Below are 21,893 nucleotides of genomic sequence, written 5' to 3' on the forward strand. Positions count from 1 at the left end.
GAAATCGTCGCATTGATTGAATTCTAGCACATAGGATTTACGGTGTATATCGGGAGAAAATATCGTCGAAATAGATTCTACGGACTCAACAAAATTATGCAGTTCGAAACACTCGGAAGTAAGAACATGCGACGCGCGGCGTTCATCCTTGCGGCCACAGAATTAGCGAAGGAAGGCGAAACGCAGCGTGCCAAAACGCCTGTAATCGCGCGAATGATCGCGTAGAAGCACGTACATTCTTCGAATCTGCTCGAAAACTATGCGCAAGCAAATTCCGAGCAACTCCGAGATTCGACGTTTGTTCCGAAATCGTCGAACACGCTGCGCGGCGGCGTCGCGGCACGATTTCGTCCCAATGGGCGCCGCTAATGCAACAGAAACCGAACCGGAAAGAGGAAAGAAAAAAGAAGAGGAAGAAGAAAGAGGAGCACAACAGAGCCCCGTCAAAAGAAGAGGAAAGAAAGTGACGCGGCGGCGGCGGCAGCGTAGAAGATGGAAAAAGGAGCAGAGCGAAATCGATGATTTCCTCTCGCTCTCGGAACCGAGAAGACGAACCAGCGCGGGGCGGAAAGTGTCTCCTAATAATAGAAGAATACATTTTTGGTTCTCCGGTCTGTTCTTCCGTGGTGATTGTCGGCTACTACCTGGAGATTCGTTCGGGGAAGCTGTTTTCCTCGAGACACGACACCCCAAGGATTTTGGCTCGCGAGACGGCCGAGACCACTGAGACCGGAGACTGCGCGCTCTCGGATGCTGCAGTTTAAAAATATCGGTTCCTGGAACGGATCGCAGAAATCGAGCACCAGAGATATTCGGTCCTCTTCCTCCTCTTTGTTCCATGTATAACGCCGCCAGACCCCCCGCGAACCTAAAGGCGTGGTTACAACCACAGTGCAGCGGGTTTACACGCGCGCATCCGCCTGGCTCGTCGCGAGACCTCGCCCGGCTGAATTATACGACTCGAATTAACTTGGAGGCCCAAAGGATACTGTCTCCGCATTGGCGATGTCCAGGAATGCGGGCTCCGCAGCGTTTCCTCCCTCGACGAGTTAACTCGTCGATCATTCTTCTGTACGATTCTCTATCATTCCTGTCTGCAGAACCGCTCTTCTAATTTTGACGAATTTTTTAGGGAAATCATCTGTGTACCAGTCAGTGTATTTTGCTGTAGGAGAAACGATTGTTGGGTCGTGATTTATGCTAGTTAGTTTCGTAGTTGGTTCAGAGGAGGTTCGATTAATTTAATCGAATAGAAAGCTACGATGGTTTCGCACGTTTTAATTGGTGCCTTGGAAGACGAGCATGATAGAAAATTTTGTTAACGTGGCTCTTGTGATCATTTCGCTAAGCAGTTAGTTGTTTAAGAAGGATGCGTACAGCGATATTCGTGATTAAATTATTTATTTTGTGAAAATGTATTCAGAGAAAATACGAAGAAAATCATCGAACGTATACTATATAATTACAGTAACTTACTTACACTTTTCAAAGAGGTCGCAACAGCTAATTGTCTAATTGATTTTCGTTCGTTCGATGCACGAACTCGCACTATTTATAGATCGTATAGTTCATAAAGGAACGTACAAATCTCTTTCGGTATCTGTCTAATTTTAAAGAACAATCGAGTGAATATCTATAAAATAGTCCAAGATCATTTTGTATCGAACGCTTAAAAAAAACTTAAGGATAAAAAGAACACGATGCTATAAAACTCCGTGACCGCGTCATTGCGAAACGAAATTGACAAAATAAGAGTAAGCTTAAATTATGCTTTAAAAAATAGACAAATAAACAAACGAAAACAGTCCCAAGCGGCAAATAAATCGTCCACAGGATTGATCTACGAAGCCGAGTGAATCTTCGTACAACTGTATCGGCGAGATAAATGATCGAACGTTCGCCAAGTTCATGCTCGGCACCGCGAGATCGCAAAACAGTTGCTCGATGGATAAATAATTCGGCCGTTCGTCGGAAAGTCATGTACCGACAGCTGGTAGCGGATTCTCAGACACACGGGCTCGTTCCTCCGGTGATCGCATCTCGGAAGAATGACGTCTACCGGTGCGTCGAGACGGCGGCGGTCGTCTCACCCGAAATAGATCCTTGGATCACGGGCGCGCGGAGACGCGTCCGGGGCGCGTCGCGACGCCGTGGAAACCGGTTGCTAGGGGAAAAACGAATCCCCCGTTCCGATGGGTTTATTAACGATTAAATTACCGGGATCCCGGTGCCCGGAGGCTGGAACGCTCGCCGATCCGTCGGAGGATCTTCTGAAACGCGCGAGATCGCGAGCGGGGAATGCGGTCGCGCCTGTGAAAATCATGCTTCGTTGGCTCGGTTTCCCGAAAGGATCCGTAACGCCGGGAAAACGATGCCGGCGTTATCGCCGTTTTCCCGAGTGCGTTGGTAATTTATGAAAATGATCGTTACATCTGCATTTTGAGGGGATCGGCGATTTACGAGAATCGGGCCCCGTTACTTCTGTTTCACCAATGATGTCGGTGTATCATGAAGATTATGCTCTGTTGCCTCTGTTTCCTGAAGTGATACGCGTGTTTCAGAATCCGCGACGCTGTTGAATAATTCAGACGGTATATACCGTTCTGCTCATTTGCGTCGTTATCGTGCCCGGTAATCGCGTGGATAAATCTAAACGGCGGATTTCACGCGATCACGGTGTTGCGCGAGTTGTTGCGATCTGGAAGTGTAAACGGATTAGAGGAGCACTGGGATATTAACGCTTCTTAGTTTCAATTTCTCGGAGCTACTTACCGGCAGGAATGTCGATCGGCTTTCAATGTTCCCGCGATCGTTCGAGTCGGCTGGAATTGATTTCGGTTCAGTTTTTTCCAAGACGCGGACGTTTCACGGAGCTGGAGCCAGCGGGATTGTTTGACTTAAAATCGGGCGGGGTCGCCATTTTCGGTACAAGGCCGCACATGTCGGCCGTGGGGCGCCCACGAAAGACATATGGGACAGGGGGCACACGAGCAAACAAACTAGGCCTTTATTACCTGAAGACATTTCCAAGTAATCATCGGCAACCGCTCCGCTTCCGCCCGTGAACTCGCGCCGAGTTCTGTTACGCTCGAGCAGCGAAACGTTCGATTTCCACCGTGGCGAGATCGTCTAGCATGCGAACGATGATTGGCTCGGCGCAATGAAAAATCCTTCGGGGTTAAATATCGCTGCGAGCGTAAATTGAATAATATATTTCCCTAGCACACGCACCGCGTTATGCGAGAGAGCCTAACGGGACCGATAAGATCGCCTCCGTCTCGGCTTTCTGTAAAAGGGATCTCAAGTTTTACGGCATCGGAGCGAATTACGCTCCACTTCGGATCGGACGAGTATGATTTCAGAGGGAGGAGAAAATCGAACGGAACGCATCGACTCGTTCGATATTAATGGCCGAAGTCACTTAGCGGCCGCGTTAAGCGGCGGCGCGACGATTTTTCCACGGGATTAGAAGTGTTCCCGTGTTCGATACGCAATTGCCGAAGCGTTTTGTAGGAGAAGCCGGGATACAGGCTGCTCAAAAATCCAGAGAAATCCCGGCGATCACTATATTTGGCCTTCTGACTCATGGCGCGGTTGCGCGGCCGACGCGCAAGCTTTGAATTCTACCGCGCCATTTTGTCTTCGGCCGCATCAGATTCTTCGAGCGTCTTCGCGTTTTTTCTTTCTATGCCACACTCTCTCGGGAACTGGTGTTTCTGCTCTGTGCTATTTATTCGAATCGAGCGAGCCGATAAATGCGTTTTGTTGTTTCCGAACGGTCCCCTTTGCGGTCGATTAAATTGTTAGTTTCAATTTGAAACGCTCTCCCTCTGATCTCAATTTCTTTAAACTTTTCTACAAGAACGCAAGTTTCTATAAAAATTCCGTAATATACAGACAGCTAAAACGATGACAATTTTTAAAAAAACATAACGATGATCAGATTGATAAGTGAATTAAAGATCCATAGGATTAAAAGAATATTTATTTATAATAAAACATAATTCATATTGATCGAATAAGACAGATTAAATTTGTTGTTCGAAAATAAACAAAATAAAAGAAGTTTAAAAAATTATAAAATAAGCCAAAGGCATAGTCACCCCGCGGTAATCGGCACCGCTACCCTAAATTGCTTCATTCAGCAAGAAAATCTAAAAATTACCTACCACTTTCCACGATGATTAAATATTGATTAGTTCATGGTTCTTTCAGCTGATTGGCGAATGCGGTGTAAGAGACCATCGTGAATTTAAGGATCAACAAAATGAGGGCACGAGATTCCATGGTCTACACCCCGGTGTCCCTAGGACCGGACACCGACGACGAGGAAACCCTAGTCAACGCTGAAGTTTATATCAATGGTGAGTCTCAATTATCCATGTGCATGCTGCAAATACATTTTTCTTAAATTACTAAACCACGAAAGTTAGATCCTGATAAATTAGATCTCGCGAAACGATTTTACCAGCGAATGGTAAGTCAGTACTCTGTCGCTGCGATCGTGGTTAATGATCCCCTGAATCTTCTTATCTGCTTAATGTTGCCTAACGCCGAGGTTAATAGCGTTTTGTGAGAGGTTTTTATGGATCCGCTTCGATTCGTTGATGAATTGCTGTGATGTCAGATCGATTAAGCGACCGGTAAGGGAAGTTGTTAGGAACGGAGATTAGTCTTCCTCGTGCTACATTGTTGAACGATTTCAAGATTAGATCTCGTTGTTACGATTAGAACGAAGACATGAGAGACGAGCTTTTATTTAATGTTCCTGAAGTTTTAATTTGACGAACGAGATTATCCTTATCAATGAACAGAGTCTAATTAACCCCAGAATAATTCGAACAACCCCATTCTATTTATCGGCATAAATAGCATTGCAGGGGTGCGGGCGACGGAAAATATAAAATCTTGATGATTAAAATATTATTTATTATTTTCAAGATATAATATAATATTTTATATTATATAATATATATAATATTATATTTTATATTATATATATATATATTATATTATATTTTATATTATATATACATATTATATATAATATAATATTATAATATATATATATATATATATATATATATATATATATATATATATTATATATTATTATTATATTATATTATATAATATAAATTTTATATTATATGTTATACATTATTATTACATATCATATATCATAAGTTATATATATATATATATATATATATCATAATCCTAATGTTCTAGTATTTATTTACACGGTTTGCAGACAAATTAAAAATATTTAGATGTCGCTGGCAACCCCGGAAGATCGTTTTAGGGTTAAACGACGTGCAGAGTACGCAACGAATTAATATTTCGAATCAATAAATTCAGAGTCAGTGAAAAAAAAAATATATGTAAATCGGGCACAATAGACGATTAGTTGACAAAATGTGAAGAAGGTAGCAAGCTTCCCTGAGCCAATGAGAAATTGTAAAACAACGAAACAATGCAACCGACACAACTCCAGAAATAGGTTCTTAGACGGCACGCCACGTCCCCGAACATGAAAAGGACAAGATGGTCGGTCATTTTTCCCGATTGAAATTCCGATTGTTCTCCGGCGACAAGAGTATTCCTGACCAAGTCAAGCCGGATGCGATTGGAAAACGAAGACAGTCTGGTCTGAGTCAGAGAACACCTACACGACTTCCGAATTCGAAGTTCGCGGTTATGTGGCGCATGTAGGATAGAGGCGGGGGCGTGGCGTATGTACGCAATAACCGGCGAGCCGGCTGCGTCAGGCTCCGTTTTTGGCAATGATAATACGCTCACCTGGAAGAGCATTGTTTAATCGCCTCTTATCTGCCTCTCGGAGGAATGACGGCTCGTGTCATGGGAAACGGACCCGATAATCCTGCACAAATATTGGACGCGGGAGACTCGTTCCCGGAAACCAGAATCTTCTAGAATCTCGTCGACGGGCTTTACTAACGCCAGGTCTATGAGAACGCAATCGCTGATAGGAGCCGCAGATAATCGCTATCGGAACGTGTTCGGAAGATGATCACCGTAAAATTTTATTCAGACGGAAAGCTAAAAATGATTACATTCGATAGCCGAACGACGAAACGAATTTTTTCAGAAACATTTTCTTCCGTCATGATCTTGGATGAACCCTAAATTATTTTACTCGGTAGCTCAGCAGTGAAACAACTCGGATAAAAATTATTTTCAAATGTTCTATATTTCTTTCTATATTTATTTTTCTATATTTTACTCACTTAATTACTTTTTTGAAATATACAATCATTTTAGTTCGATGAGGACTCGCGAGGACAGCGTCACAGGAATTGTATCGATTACGTGGGACACGGTTTTTTCCTCGGCTCACATGATCTCGCGTGAAGTAAATTAATTTTGCACAACGTCGTTGTTTAAAATAATAACTTGAAGATAATTTAATAGCTTGAAGATAAATTCTAGCGCAGGTTGTTTGACCGTTCGAACGACTTTTTACTTTATGAAAGGTTTTGGTTAAACGTCTCACCGGATGAACGACTATTCGTCGTTCCTAAATTTAGGCATTTCCTGCGTCGAAACGACGGCGAGCTAGTTTAAATAAAAGGACAATGTTATTCCTAAAATAAGACCGATGAATCGGTCGAACAAATCGTCCCCGTCCAACTGCCACTTTTCAATAAAACACGACCACGCCTGCCGGAGAAAATGGCATTCGAAATCAGCAGCGTGAGTCAGAGATTTCGTTTTTCAAGGAAACGAGGGGGCCGAGGAAAAAACCGTGTCCCACGTAATCGATACAATTCCCGACAATGAACGTCCAGCGGACGCGCGCCGGCCGCGTCACCGTTTTATCGGCATTTTTAAAGGGACGATTTTAATCTGCCGGGGACGCCGGCATGATCGCGAGCCAACGGTATACAGGAAAACGGCGCGAGCAAAATGACATCCTGATTTATACGCGGCCATTGTTGCGTTTGCCCGCGAGTATGCGACGACGCGTTTCGCTGGTGAACCCGCGAAGATAATCGGTATTTGTGCAGCGACGATAACAACACCGCGAAGGAGGAGCACCCTAAGGATTGTCCACTCGGTACTCGATAAGTGTTATCTCTGGTTCTGGCGCCGTCTGGAAATTCCGTTAATTTCCCAATCGCGGTGCACACGGCCGAGGAAAACTCGCGGCGGCCACCTTTCCGAGGAAACATAAATTGATCGGCGGATGGCCGAGGATTGGCAGCCTTCGGGCATTTACGATCGGTTTCCGCTTTGCGGAGAAAGTCACCGTGGAAAACTGCCGCTTCTCGTTTAATCTTGGTGCTCCTCGGATTATGAGCGTTCGTCGAGTATACGCGCCTATGAATTACGTCTGCTGCTATGAGTCGCTTCGGTTCAGAATATTTCAATAAAGAGACGTCTTCCTTTTCGTTTTAGGATCTTCCTAAACACGAGGCAGATCTTGCTAAATAAATTTCAACAGATAATTTTTAAGTGTAATTAACTTTATATCTAAGTATAGCTTATTAAATTGTTTCATTTAAATCCAATTAATTATTTGTTCCTTATAATTAAACATGTAAAGAGACGAAACTGCTTGGAATAGCAGAAATATTATTTTTATTTATCGATACTGAATTAACTCTACCAAAATTTTCTGCAGAGCTTATGAAAAAACTTCAGAAATTATTGAACGAATGGAGTTCACACAATGTTCACTAAAATAAATCGTTGTACGTAAGATATTGCAATGTTAATTATATTGGTAAAACATATTAAGATTACTGAAAAATAAACCGGTTATTATTTATTCGAATTTTTGCTTTTAGTTCCAATTTCAGTATTTTATTTACTGTGCAAATAATTTCAAATCGTCTCTGTTGCGAAAATTACTGAAGTCTGCCAACAGGGCACAGTAATCGGCTCGTCTATCATATTGCATCTTGAACACCAAAATGAAAAGATGTCTTCAGGTTTCAAGAATAAAAAGTGCCACGGTATCAAAATATTCCTCAGAGAAATAATACACGGGACTGAATGAATATTTTTCGCACAATACAAAAATCGAACAAATCTCGTAATTCCTAGACTATGAATTATTTGCACAGATAATATTATTAAATATTTACATTGCACGATAAACACACCTGTGTATTGCCCAAGGGCACTTTTAAGGCGAGAGGTTCCCGATCGAACTCTCGATAGAATCAAGGTGCTTTTCAATCACGAGGCTGGTTCCCTCGTCGGTCTCCGAGCGATGCTTTCTCTGTGTCGTCTTCCATCGCGCGAACAACCGTTTATCTCCGTACGTGCGTCACAATGATCTCTTCATCGAGGTTGTACAGCGATACAAGCGCATCGTTCCCGAGTAATCCGAATCCACGGTATCCGGGCTGGCAGATAACAGCGAAATACATAAACGGAACGAGCTGCCAGCGGACTTTACGAGCTTTCGTGGATAATTGTAATTAAGTTACGCAGCACCCTTTTTTCGTAATATCTCGGCTCGTTTCCTGTCTTCCCGCACGCGATATCCACTCGGCTTTCCATTATCTTTTGCCGGAGGTCAGTGTATACTGAACGCGATCCGCGATCCGACGCGACGCTTCAATGAATCGTTTTGTTTCTCTAATTATTGGACGAAGGACGACGATTTGCTGAAATAAGAGATCGGCGAAGACTCGATAAAATGAGGAAAGGACCGAAACTCGGAAGAACGTTTTTAGTTTCGAAATAGCGGGAAAGAGGATCAGCTGAAAGCTCTGATCTGAATTAATAGAGTAATTTTTCCCAGAAATGTTCGGAGATCGAAACTGAAACCGACAGATCTGAGAATACTAAGTCGCGATTCTTAGGGGCTCGAGGCTCGTTTTTATAGGAAAAAAGGCAGCGACCAGCATGACGGTGTACATTAATATGAGTTTTTTATTTTTAATTTTTTGCCACGATTCGACGGCAATTTGGAGGCCACATGCCACGATTCGAAGGCAATTCGAAGGCCACGTGTCACGATTCGAAGGAAATTCGGAGGTCACGTGCCACTATTCGAAGGCAATTCGGAGGCCACGTGCCACGATTCGACGGCAATTTGGAGGCCAGATGACACGATTCGAAGGCAATTCGGAGGCCACGTGCCACGATTCGAAGGCAATTCGGAGGCCACGTGCCACGATTCGAAGGCAATTCGGAGACCATCATTAGCATCGACGTAGCAATAAATTACATAGGCGCAGGACTAGCACAGGAAAATTCACAGCATCCCGAAATTTGAAAAATTAGAAATTATTATTAGAAATTGTGGAAAGATAGTACAGAACACAAACAGAGGAAGCCTCGAAGTTGAAGACTCATTGCAGTGATACATAGATCTGTTACGACGATGTCAGGACACCAAATCTTTACGTAAGATTTCTGCATCAATTGATAGCAGTAAAACTTGAGCAGAAGGTTACATCTTCTCTAAATAATTTGACCATAGCAAGAGTAATGCAACGATGCTCTTCGACTCTCCTGACTCTTCTTCGTCTATCCATCCCCGTTTCAAAAGCACCGAGTCCGCACAGTGGCTGGTGACTGCAGGCCGCGGACAGAAAGCATCCAGTGGCCGAATCGTAGCGAAAATTTCAGTGGACATCCGGCTGGCAATCGAACAAAACCCGATCCAGCAGGACGTGTCCCATGTCCGTCCGCGTTCACCGCAAGTGCGGGATCGAGAAGGCGTATCGGCCCTTATTCCCACGGAAGAAGAAAAACCCCTGGGATCGGCTCGTTACGATCGGTGGTCGCCGGTGCACGACGGGCACCGACCACCGTTCCACGGCTCCCCCAGATTACCATCTCCGCCGCCTTGCTACAAGATCAACACACATGCACGCGGTGGCACAATCGCGCGCCGTACGTGTACGTACACGTCTACGATATCCTCCGGCTGCACGTATAGCCGCTCCTAGGCTATCCGTTTTTTTTCGCCGGGGGATTATACGTGCCCGAGATCGTGGATCTGACGAGGGCGCTGAAAGGCACGGCCTCGCCGTTTTATTTTATGCGGCCACGATACGTACGTGGCATGCGTCCGCTACGTGTCCGGCATAACACCAAGGGAAAACCGGGGGCCCGACGATCGCCAGATACGAGAGTGCTCCGTGGACGATCCGCGAATCTGCTCGCGAAACGCCTGCGGTTAAGGCCTTACCCTCTTGCCCGGCTTCATTGAGTAACGGCGGCCTTGTTTCGTCGCAGTTCCTGCCGTTGCGCAATCCGGTCTTGCCTGGAACTTATTTTCGGACCTCGATTTCTACCTTTGGCGTCGGTTTCGGCAACAACATTGTGGCAAGAGGAAGACTCTCGCGCGGTTTTCGGCCACTGGGCGCCGAGAGAAACTGTTCGAACGACGATTTTCTGATTACATGGCGGAGGGTTTCAACGATTTAACTGTATCTTGAACATTTTCAGCATTTTCTTTGCTGTTTTGGAACAGCTGCGCCACTAAATGGTCTACGTTGTTTTCGAGATAGTGAAATTAACAATTAAACATACTTGGAAGTGAGATATCAGGTTCTAATAGAGAAAACGATGTTCTAGAATGTGCAAATTGTATTCTCGAATTTTTGGATCTCGATAGCATTGTTAGTTTTCGAGTGTCAGTTGTTTCAAAATTGCATTGCACGTGTGTATCGCTAGCGGAGGGTTAAAACGAAAATTCTTCGAGACTTCTCGAACGTCCAAAAACGGACGTCGTGAAGACGTCTTTGTGCTATCTAGTATTAAAAATAGTATTTGACTTGTCTTTTTAGACAAATTTAAGCCCGCTTCCTCTATCCTCATAGAAATCAGTGACAGATGATACAAGTCGAAATTGTATCGTCGCGGGGGGTTGGAATATTCGACGAGCGAAGAGCAGAAAATTTCCTTATCTTTCTCTCGCGCTGGACGAGCCAGGGTTAATTGTCGGGGAAGGTTTCTCTCGGTTAATTGGGTCGCAGCGAGCGCAACGAGAACCGTGAAAGTAACTTCCACTGTTTCAAGGCGAACGATATTTAATCTCGAGGAGTGCGCGAAAAGATTGCGGCCCGAAGTCGCGGAACGAAGAGAGGAAGAAAGAGAGAGAGAAACGGGGCGGTAGAGAGTCTGGCAACGATTTCGGGCGAGTATTCGAAAAAGAAACGAGAGAGTCTCTCGGCGACTAAATGGAAGATGCATAATAAAAATCCGCTCTTACGGGTTCTTTTAGCTTAACGCTCGTGCTGCGAACGGTTTGAACTCGATTGCGCCATCGCCACGGTAGCCGTATCGTTTGCGGGAATTGTCCCGGTCAGGTGTAACCCTCGTTCAATACAGGAACTACGAATGAAAATTGTTGAGGACAAGTCCCGCCTTTTGCTGTCAAGCGCTAAAAGTAATTGGAATAATTTACCCTTAAAGCACGCCAAGACTGAATTTCTTGTGCGATCTTTGTTTGAAAATCTGTTTGAATAAAGAAATTTGTTACATCGTTTTCCATGGATATATAATATTATAATAATAATTGTTAAATACAATGTATGAAAGGAGTCATTTGTGGCACTGGTTATTTTACTGTCAAGTTGCAGCAATTTTTCGATTTTATTCGCGACACTTCGACGCTTTCGATTTTTATTAGATTTTGATAAAACGGAGACGGATAACCAAGGAAAATTATAGCAAACCTTACTATAGAACCTAAGTTCAATCATGATAATTTCTGCTACATCTACGGACAGCAGATTATTCTTTAACGTACTTACAGAACGAAGAACTGTAAAGCAGAGGTAAAATAAAATTAATCAACTTTATTGAATTTCCTTACGAATCACAAGTGGTCCATCTTCTTACACATCCACGTACTGTAGATTAAAATCAAATAAATAAAATAAAATAAAATAAGATGAAATAAAATACAATAAGTTATATAATGAGTTTAAGGGTGGGATAAAATAGCATTTCTAAAACCGGTGGCCCGGCGAAGTAGGCAAAAAGAAATAACGGAGGATTTGAAACGGCACGAAATTATAGTTGCACATCGATCTTCTTTCGGCCCGAACCGCATAAAAATCGGCAGTCAATAATTTGATGGAAAGCCCGGTATGGAACAGGCCGAAATTTACTGGCGGGTTCGGTTAGGCGGAATCGTTCGAATTAATTAAGGAACACAAGCGACGCGGACTATGACGAGCCGGGTCCGGTAATGGATGGCCGACGGGCGACTAATTACGCGAAAATTATATACCGTTCGGCCGGTTAATTCGCCTGAATGGCATTAACGGTCTCACCTCGGGCCCGAGACCCGACTCTCGCTTTTCTACGGCGGTTTTACCCTTCGCGCGCTCCGAGAGAGAGAACGTTGCACCAATCGTTCTCCGCCCGGGGCAACGATCTTATGGTTGCCCAACCCGGCGTGTGCATTTATCGGGGGGAGACCTGTAACCCGCGCGGCGACACCTCGGCCCGACCGATAATATAGGTACACGTGTCGTAAAATGTAATCGAGACCGTTATTGTTACAGATCGTCGCGCGATATTAACGGAAAGCAATTTGTTCGGTGCGCCGCGCCGCGTCACGTTCGACCGATGCTTTACTTTGCAGGCTGGCCCGGTTTTTCTCTCGTTCCCTTTCTCCTTCTCTCTCTCTCTCTCTCTCTCTCTCTCTCTCACTCACTCACTCTCTTTCTCTGGTTCACTTTGGTGTAACACGCGGCACGATCATGCTGTCGATCGCTTCAATTCAAATCGGTCGACGCCGCCGCGAGCGCGCGTACGTGATCCCGATTTTATCGAAACCCGAAAAATATGGGAAACCGAGCTGATCACGTGTGCTGCGTGCTGTTCTTGCGGCAGTGAGTTGTTTACCGCTTTTGCTTAATCATTCGCGTGTAGATTTTGGGCGCAGAGAGGCTCGAGCGGAGGATATTTGCGATGCGACGATGAAATTTTCTCGCGGAGAGGCGATTTAACCGCTCTTCAACTTCTCTAGGATCGTTATATAATTTCTTTCCGCATTGAATCTATTATACACTTATAGATCGCAGTTTCTTCTTTAGAACGACACCTCAAAACATGGGATATGATCTTTTTTAACAACTTTATGGAACAAGAACGAGGAACCAGTTCGCTCTTCTTACATTATCGTACTGTACAGCCGAAGCTGCAGAAAACGGCTAGAAAACAACCATACCGCAAATTTGATGGCCTCGTTGTAAAGAGGAAGCTTCGATCTACAAATTCATGGTAAATTCATTCCCGAAGAAAATTTATCAACGCTTCTACAGCCGTTTGAAGTCGAAGCATTTTTTTAGACCAAATGTATCTTCAGTTGCCCGAGCAACTATCCACTTCAGCACCGAATAATTTCGAAACGATATTAAATTCCAACTGGAAACTTCGCAGCGATCTTCCTAAAGAGTCGATCTACAAGATCCGTGAAACAGAAAGATCGATTTCATTAAAGAAAAAAGGAATTTCCCCTCGCGCGTGTTAAACAGAGGATGATTCCGTCCGCTTCGGCCAGGAACAGCCGCTCGCAGCAAACCGTCGCAGCAAAACTGCTCATCGCCGGCCATAAAGTCGCGAGACGCGTGCGCGCGTGCACAAGTGCCTCGTTTGCATGTGTCCGTACGAATATCGGTGAAATAAACGCGCGAGCGCGATCGCCCACGCTCCGCTCCTACACGCCGTCTCTGGTTGCACGCACGCGGCGACACTCGGCCTGTTGCTCGGTTCATTCAACGGTTCGAATCCTTCTTTCATTCAAGGCCCGATACACTTCGACCGCGCAGCGTGTACTCGCTCGTAGATAGCCACGCGAGCGAACGTGCGACCGAATCAACGAGCGAGCGAGCGGACGAGTAAAACGATCGCGCGCGATTCGCGTCCGTCCGTGGCAAACTTATGCGTTTCTTGTGCAACCGGTGTCCCGAAAGCATCGTTGCAACGCGTATATTTCTCACGATTCCTCGGAGGGGAAACGTGCTCGTGTGAATTAACGCCGATAATTACCGTGCGGGGTCGCTCGCCGCGATTAATTAACCGTCGCACGGAAAGTGCGGGAACAACTCGGCCGCGAACCTCGTCCGGATCGGCCGGTCCAGTTTCTTCGTGCAATTTGCCCGTTTACAGAACTCCAATAACCGCGCGAAAATTGAAACTGGTATTATTGCCGAGCCTTTACGATGGCCTGCTTAACGAACGGTTTTAATCGACGTCGTGCGTCCCTCTTTTATGCCCGGCCGAGTCGACGCAATCGTCTCGCGTTGCGCAAACTACCTGCGAAAACTGCGTTTTCTACAGGTGCGTGCCGATGATTAATAAGAGCCGCGACGGAGTTCATATTTACGGTATTACGCGAAGCAGGCTGTTACATTTTTCAAATTTGTCCGACCACAATTCTCTTCGTAACCTCGGCGACACGCGGAAAACCTTCCGGTACGACCGTTGTGTAAGAACAGAGGTGCTGGGATTACTCGCCCCCATGCATTATTTTTTGTAAATTATATTTGCATAAGCGTGCTACTACCACCACAGTGTTATTGCAGCTGTTATTCTGACCGATAGCGCCAAAGATTCGTAGATCACCCAGCGGATTATATCATAAGCGAACCTTTAAGGTGAGACAGGAGTAGGGATGAAGTCGGTTCACCTCTTCTTCCTACACCGTGGGTTCGACCGAAACATTCCAGCAACCTCGAAGTCCGCAACCCGCTCCAAAGTGCACAATTCTCGGCTTTGAAAATCTTCTGCCCACTTGTGTAGCATCGGGAAGGGAGAACAGGGAGGGAGCGCGAGGCCCACGGTATCGATCGTTGTGGATCCTCGGCCATTGAAAAGCGAACGCTCGCACACTTCCTCGTGCATTGTGTTGCAAATGAGCATCGGCGACGGAGCCAGGCGTGAAAGTCGCATTCACCGGTCCCCGTGAAACACAGAGCGGGAGCAAAGGGGTGGAGAGGAGAGGCCAGCTTTCACGGGGGGGACCGAGGCGACGCGTTGCTCGTGGCGCGTCGCGACGCGTCCTCCCGTGAAATTAAACGGGGTCTCGCGGGCCCCGACGTCACGCTCCGGGTCCCGCTCGTCGATTCATCCCGATCGGCACCGTCGCGCGTCGTCCGCGCGATTACACCCACGTGACGGGCCCATTCACCGTAAATCGCGAGCGACACAGGGCCCCGGCGACACGTCCCGCCACGTGTAGTTACATACTTACGCCCGGAGACAGGCTTAATTCGTGCTCGCTCGCGTGCGCTCGTCGCGTTCAGCTCGGCTCGGCTTTGCCTGGCTCGACTCGACTCGGCTCGACTCGACTCGACGCGACTCGATTCGCTCGTTCATTCGGCCTCATGAATGCAGCCCGCTGGAAAACCGGTGTCTCGTTTCCTTCTTCGTACCCTGCCCCCTTTGTTCCCGCGCACGCTCGCGAAATTACGTGCCCGTGTGTATATGCTCGTCCAGGGACCGGTAACACGTGGGCGGACTAGGTATCCGCGTTATTGGTCTGCTGATTCGACGGTATGTGTTTCACCGGGTCGAGGGGACCGGTGCCTGCAAACCTGCAGGTAGTCCAGGCTCCACGATTCAACCAGGTTCCATGGATACCGAGGAGATCCTTTCATTCGAGGCCCTTTTACTTGCCACTCCGTTCGAGCCTCCTCCTTCGAGGTGTCTGCTCAACCCTAATATTGTAGGGGAGCACTGCCATGAATGGGAGACTTTTGTTCGGCACAAGATAACGAAACTGAATGGGCTACCTAATTCCAGCTTCGAACGTTTGGTAGATCTGTTCTTTTGCTAGAAGAATGCACAGTATTGATTAGTTACATCTGCGCTTTGTTTTTATTTTGTTTGGAGAGCGCATTTTGACCCATTCATCGATTGGTTGCGTTGAATGGGACAGACGTGTTCGTGAATGGCACAGCGTAACAAGATAAAGTAACGTTGGTACCAATCTTGTAAGTGCTGTTTTTATGCGAGTACATATGATACATACTAATCTTAAATTACAGGAATCTTCTTCACATCTTTGGATTAATATTAGGTTTTAATATTTTACGACAAAAACATAAACAGTTCAATGAAACGAAATTGACAGAAATTTGCAACAATTTCTAGACAAATATGTCTGAAAAAATTTAGACATAATAAGAAAAAAAGAGTTTAGGACACCTTTTGTGCCGCATGTTTCATTCTCCAATTTACCATAGACCAATTTACCACGTAACATCGTGCGTGTCCCACGCATAAAAACGTTAATTTGTTTAATTACTAAAGACTATCCGATGTTGCATAATAAAAAAACACTTTGATAGCGAGCTTCGGCAGTGAGTTTCACATAGCATCGGATAGCCTTTAATAATTAAGCAAGTCGAAGTTTTGACGTGGTTACCAAGTTGTATTCAGGGGATGTTTTTCCCCAGAATACATAGCCTAAACTGGTCAGATTCTGGGCCCGTTACCGGTCCCCGTGCTCCTTCGGCAATTATATCGGACGCAGCTTGTTCCCGGTCGTAAACTCTCGCGATACTTTTATCGATCGCGTTGAGAAAAAGGATCGTTTAACGACCGAGCGCCGCGAGGGTCTAAATAAATTTTGGCGCGTCGTCCGAGGAACATGTTCGCTCGTAAGAGCCACGGACCAGCACGAATCGGCGCAGCATTCACGCGCGTGCACGCACCGGTTGTAATTCACTCGCGCGAGCATCGTATCCGTTGCCGGGCTCGACATTCGAGAACGATGGGGTGTTATTTCTTCCTGAAACACGCGCGGCGTCAGCCCTCGCGCTCCTCCGCGTTCGGCAATCGTAATTAGTATCTTGGCTGCTCGAGGAATATTAAACGCGGCACACGCGATGCTGGTCTGCTTTTCTAAACCGGGCACAACGGGAACCCGGGACGCGTTTCTACGTTCGACGAAACGAGCTGCGAACGCGATCCAGATCTCCGCGAGAAGATGCTTCGGACGGCTTGGATTCGGCGATGAATAGAAATCGAACGGGCTGCTCCGATTCAAAGGAGCCCGAGCGTGGGGCGATAGTCGAAGGGTTGAAAGAGCTTCGTGGATTTCTGAGAAGGTACCTGGCCCTCTGGAGGCCCTTGAATCTCGATCGCTGCTCCTTTAATCAAGAATTCATACCTGAATTCTAATAAAACGGACACTCGAATAATGTTCGTGGATTTTGTGAAATAATTTTTTGAAATAGTACAACTGCGTCTTTAAATTTGTTAATTATCCAAATCGAAGAATGAATTTTCGCAGGAGGTACATGAAGTGCAATCTCCATGGCAATGAACATATTTGATTTTATGGATTTTGCTTGCATTGCTAGCTGGCTCGAGACGCTACAAGTAAATCCTGATTTTCGTCCTAATTTAACCATTAATTTTATTTATTATTAGTAATCGCTCTAGATCTTTTTAGATCGCTGTAGATTTTTTATACCTTCAAAAATTCATCATATCATATGCACATAATTTGCTATAATATTTCTCGTTTCCTTCTTCATCGTTTGTACTCTGTTCGATCGTTACCATATTTTTGTATCGTATAACAAAAGTGCTGATCCCGTTAACACTAGATTTACAGAACTCGTCAAAATGACGGGTCGCTAATTTTTTAATTTACGATTATTCGTATCGTAAAGATACGTTTATGAGTGATTTATTCAATTTATATGTTACTTGCGGCAAATGTTACAAATAACGCTTGTTAAAAAATCAGAATAAATGTCTTATTGTTACTTCTATAAATTAATATAGAACAGCTGCTTTTTGTGCTCCGTAAATCTAGTGTTAAACGAATAAACATTATCATTATTGTTACACATTGATACGAAACGTAGCAATCCACCCCACAGCAATCAATCTAATTAGTAAACCGCGTCTGTCCTACATACTCTACCGTCACGCTAATCGAACGAGCCATAAATTCGACAATTCCCGCGGCTGATTCACGCGGCAACATCCACGAGATCTGTATCTCCGGGCGTCCGCAGCATTTTCACTTAAATCTGCTCGGAGAAACGAGTTCAGGTCGCATTTTTCTCTGTCCCGGCTTCCAGCGTAATGCAACGCCGTTGCAACGAAACGGAACGGAACGCGTCGGCGAGATAATAATTTCGGGCCACGAAATTTACGGAAATTTATGGTCGGTCCTCCGTTCCCCGTCCCTCGCAACTCTATCTTCCGAAACGAATCTCCGCGGAGTTGCAGCAGCGCAGCGGTCCGCTGACCTCTCGTGCTCGTGAAACCGATTCGATGAGCTCGGCGACTGAGAACCCGAAGCCCGAGAGAGGGTTTCTATGCGGCGAAGGAGGATTCCTGAACGTCTACGATCTTCCCGGGGCAACTACCTGTCGAATGACGTGGCCTAGCCGCATTTTTTCGCTCCCCTTTCGCGTCATTAACCCCCTCGTCTGGCCACGTCGATACCTTCGCCACTAGGAGAACCCTGTTCCTCTCCGAGCATCGGTTTTTCTCGCAGCCTGATTTTCTGCGAACCCTTTATTCTGTTCATCGGCTGCCTTTTGTTCGCTCGATTTCTTCCGTTCGCTGAATGATTTTTGTCGAAGTTCTCTTGCAACATGTGCTTGCTGTTCCTTCCAGAAATCAGAGAAAATGTGCGGGAGCATCGTCGATGCTCGATTATATTTTTTTATAATTAATTTTAGTTAAGAAAATTGTTCTGTTTTTCTGTTAGAAAATTCTACTTCGTTCATGATTTTAGTAAATTTAGAGATCGACTTAATAATATTATCAGAAGCTAGGATGTTCAGTTTGCGTTTGTTCTGCATATTGTAATCATATTGTCTTCATTTTTATCGTCGTTATAAATTTAAAAAATAAATAAAATTATTCATCTGCGTGAAAGAAGATTTTCGAAGCAATGCAAAAATGTATTCAAACTTCGTGTTACCGAGCGCGCCTCTTTGTTGCCGCTATTTTAATTCCGAACACAGCAGAACCACAAAATCTTGCTCGAGGAATATACGATATATGAGCCGTTTATTTTGAAAGTGGCGTCAGTCACTTTGTTTTTAAGTCGATATATTTAAGGGTTTGCGTTTCAACACGTTTAAAAATATGGATGCTAACTTTCGAGAAGATTTACTTGTATTTGTTATCTCAGGATACTGATATTTTTCTCGGTATAAATAATTTCGTATAAACATTAAAATATCAGCACTTTTCATTACGGTAAAGAGACTTATGCCACTTTCAAAATATACAATAAATAAATCGTGTTGTATATGGACGGCGTTAAACTCGTGAAAAATACGCGGGAATTTGTGTAACGTTAAGTTCTAATATCGGAGGTACGAAATAATTTACTGCGGTTTAGGCGCGTTGTGCAGCGCGCACGTTTACGAACGACAGTTTAATTGATTCGCCGGCGCTGTTTGACGACCGAGAGGCCCAGGGCCCGGTGGCCGAAACGAGCATCGAGCGGTCGCAGGAAATTCGTGCGTGGGCGGGCAATCTCGTCGCATCGTCTTCTATCGCGACGAACGATTTAACGTTTAACATTGCCCACGCAACCAATTGCGCGTAATGCGTCGGTAGAGGTTCAAGTAACGCGAATAATTTCCTCCCATCGGCCCTTCGGAATGTCGACCGGCATCGCTATAAATAGTCCCGACACTTTTGTTTCAGCTCGCTTTTCGGCTACGCGGCCGGTCACGTACGAGACGAGTCGCATTCTTTCTTTCTCGGGCCGGCGCGATCGGGCCACTCGATTCCGTTCCGATCTTGAAAACCCCGGGACCGTGAGATCCTGTGTGGGACTCACCCGAGAAATCGCTTCGCTGCTCCAGATGACTAATCACTCGGGCATGCCCGTGGAAATTAGCATTTGTAAACGCGAGGCTTGCGGAATGAGCATCTGTTTATTTTTAAACGCTGGAAAATCTCTTGCTGGACTGGCGAGCATCGGCGAGATCCTTTCGTTTCTTTTCTTTCGAGAAGAGTCGCGTAATTGGGGAACAAAATTATGGATGTTTCAATTGTATCGATCGTACGATTAACCCTTAAATGTATATTGTTGCCAATTGTCTACATTCCAGTTCCACTTAATTTTATTCAAAAACCTGAGTATGTGCGTTTCCGAACACACGTTCATAACAACAGACAATAGACCGTGTGTGAAATAAAAGACTTGACATTACTTTTAGCGAGTAAGTTATTTTTTTTTGACATTTGAATGTGGTGGGTGATAACCTTCAATGTGTTACTTGGAGAGATATTTTCGTTCTTCGAGTTTCCTATAAAGGAGTGATTTATCTAATTGCTTTGTGTCACAACAAAAATCGCAATTGCTTTGCTGCATTTCATTTATAAATAATGTGAAAATCCCTATGCTAATGGATAATATAAATACATGACCATTTGTTCACGTAATAATAATAATATAATAATATATAATATAATGTATAATAATATAATAATAATTAGTAATAAACGCATATTATTGCCAAAAGTCTACATACAACCTTTTTTCAAAATAAATACTCAATATTATTACCTAGATTTTTTTATATATCTTTTACGTAACCAATGACTACATTCCTACAAAAAACGACTTTTTAAAATTCAAAACAAAAAATCATGCATTTAAGGGTTAATCCTTTGCACTCGAGTGGCGACCCTGAGGCACCATCAAAAATTGTTATGTCACGTTTTAAAATAATTTCAACATTATCGTAGTTGTTTATATTTAAAAAAGATATTACGAAGTGTAATTGTTGCTTGAGTCGTTTGCATAAAATGCAGTAAGTTGTATGAAATGAAAATACTATAGGACAAAGAAACTATTTTAGATTTCGAGTTAAAGTTGCTTCGAGTGCAAAGGGTTAATAATGTCAACCTTTCACACACGAACATTGATGTTTTCGGCCAATCCAGTCAAAATGACTGGCTTCTGATTTTTTCTTTTACAATTCCTGATACTATGAAAATATTTCTATTGGGGAAATTTATATACGAATTTATTCATTCAAGTAGATATTTTAATAAAAATCGTAGGAAATTTAAATAAATCCAATGTCATTATTATCACAATAGTCACGTATAGAGCTCGGTAAATCTACTGTTAAAGCAACAATTGCCAAGATTGCTCGGTTAATCATTTATCCATTACGAATGACTACTATTTTTTACATCTCTTCTACTCATATTATTTTTCTCTTGTAACAAAGAATTAGTCCCTCAAATAAACTTACTATTAAAAAGATTTAGCAACATTTGTTTAAATTCTTCGAAAATATACGATGAATAATTAATCGAATATCAAACATGCTTCCATACTCGTACAATCTCGAACAACGTCCCACCGTAAGGATTGAAGAAATGATTAAAAGAGCATGAACCGACAATAATGGAAATGGTCGATAATAATAACCGCGAGCACAAATGTAAAAAGTGGAGATGGATATTGTTATTATTGGCACAGCCTAATATTTACGTCCCCAGTAACAATCGCCTCAGACTGGTCCCAGGTTGCAGCCTACGGGAACACCTTGATAAAAACCGATTCGGAGAACGGCAGCGACGTCGTCGTGGTCGAACCATCTCCGGTCCAAAGGTTCTCCGGAGAACATCCCATAATTATTCACCTCTCCGGCTTCTAAACATAGAACTCTGCAGGGACTGTCATATTACGACAAGAAAGATTCACAAACATGCTATACATAAATATGAAATTATGTTAAAGCAGCAGTCTCTGTGACGCGAACTTTTAAATGACTTATTATTAAATGAAACTTTTTTACTAGAACATAAAATTTATGAGAGTATATTAAGTGTTCAATTTTTATTTTACACGATTATTGAGGCTCGGTATTCGGGGAGGGAGCGCAGTAATTAAAGCACAGTATTTAAGAAGACAGCATGGTATTCAGAGAGGGAGCACA

At 44.2% G+C, this 21,893-nt stretch overlaps 1 protein-coding gene across 4 annotated transcripts in view; it reads left to right on the forward strand.

Moving 5' to 3' along the window:
• The window catches only part of rols (zinc-RING finger and ankyrin repeat domain-containing protein rolling pebbles), an 87,165-nt gene that overhangs the window by 7,742 nt on the left and 57,530 nt on the right, over positions 1-21,893 (forward strand). For all 4 annotated transcript variants that reach the window (XM_076526540.1, XM_076526538.1, XM_076526541.1 and 1 more), the window contains one exon: positions 4,216-4,364. In XM_076526540.1, the coding sequence (XP_076382655.1) occupies positions 4,268-4,364 (97 nt within the window). In that variant the 5' untranslated portion in view covers positions 4,216-4,267. The remainder of the gene's footprint in view (positions 1-4,215; positions 4,365-21,893) is intronic.

This window comes from Megalopta genalis, chromosome 15 (genome assembly GCF_051020955.1).
Source record: "Megalopta genalis isolate 19385.01 chromosome 15, iyMegGena1_principal, whole genome shotgun sequence".
Lineage (NCBI taxonomy): Eukaryota > Metazoa > Arthropoda > Insecta > Hymenoptera > Halictidae > Megalopta > Megalopta genalis.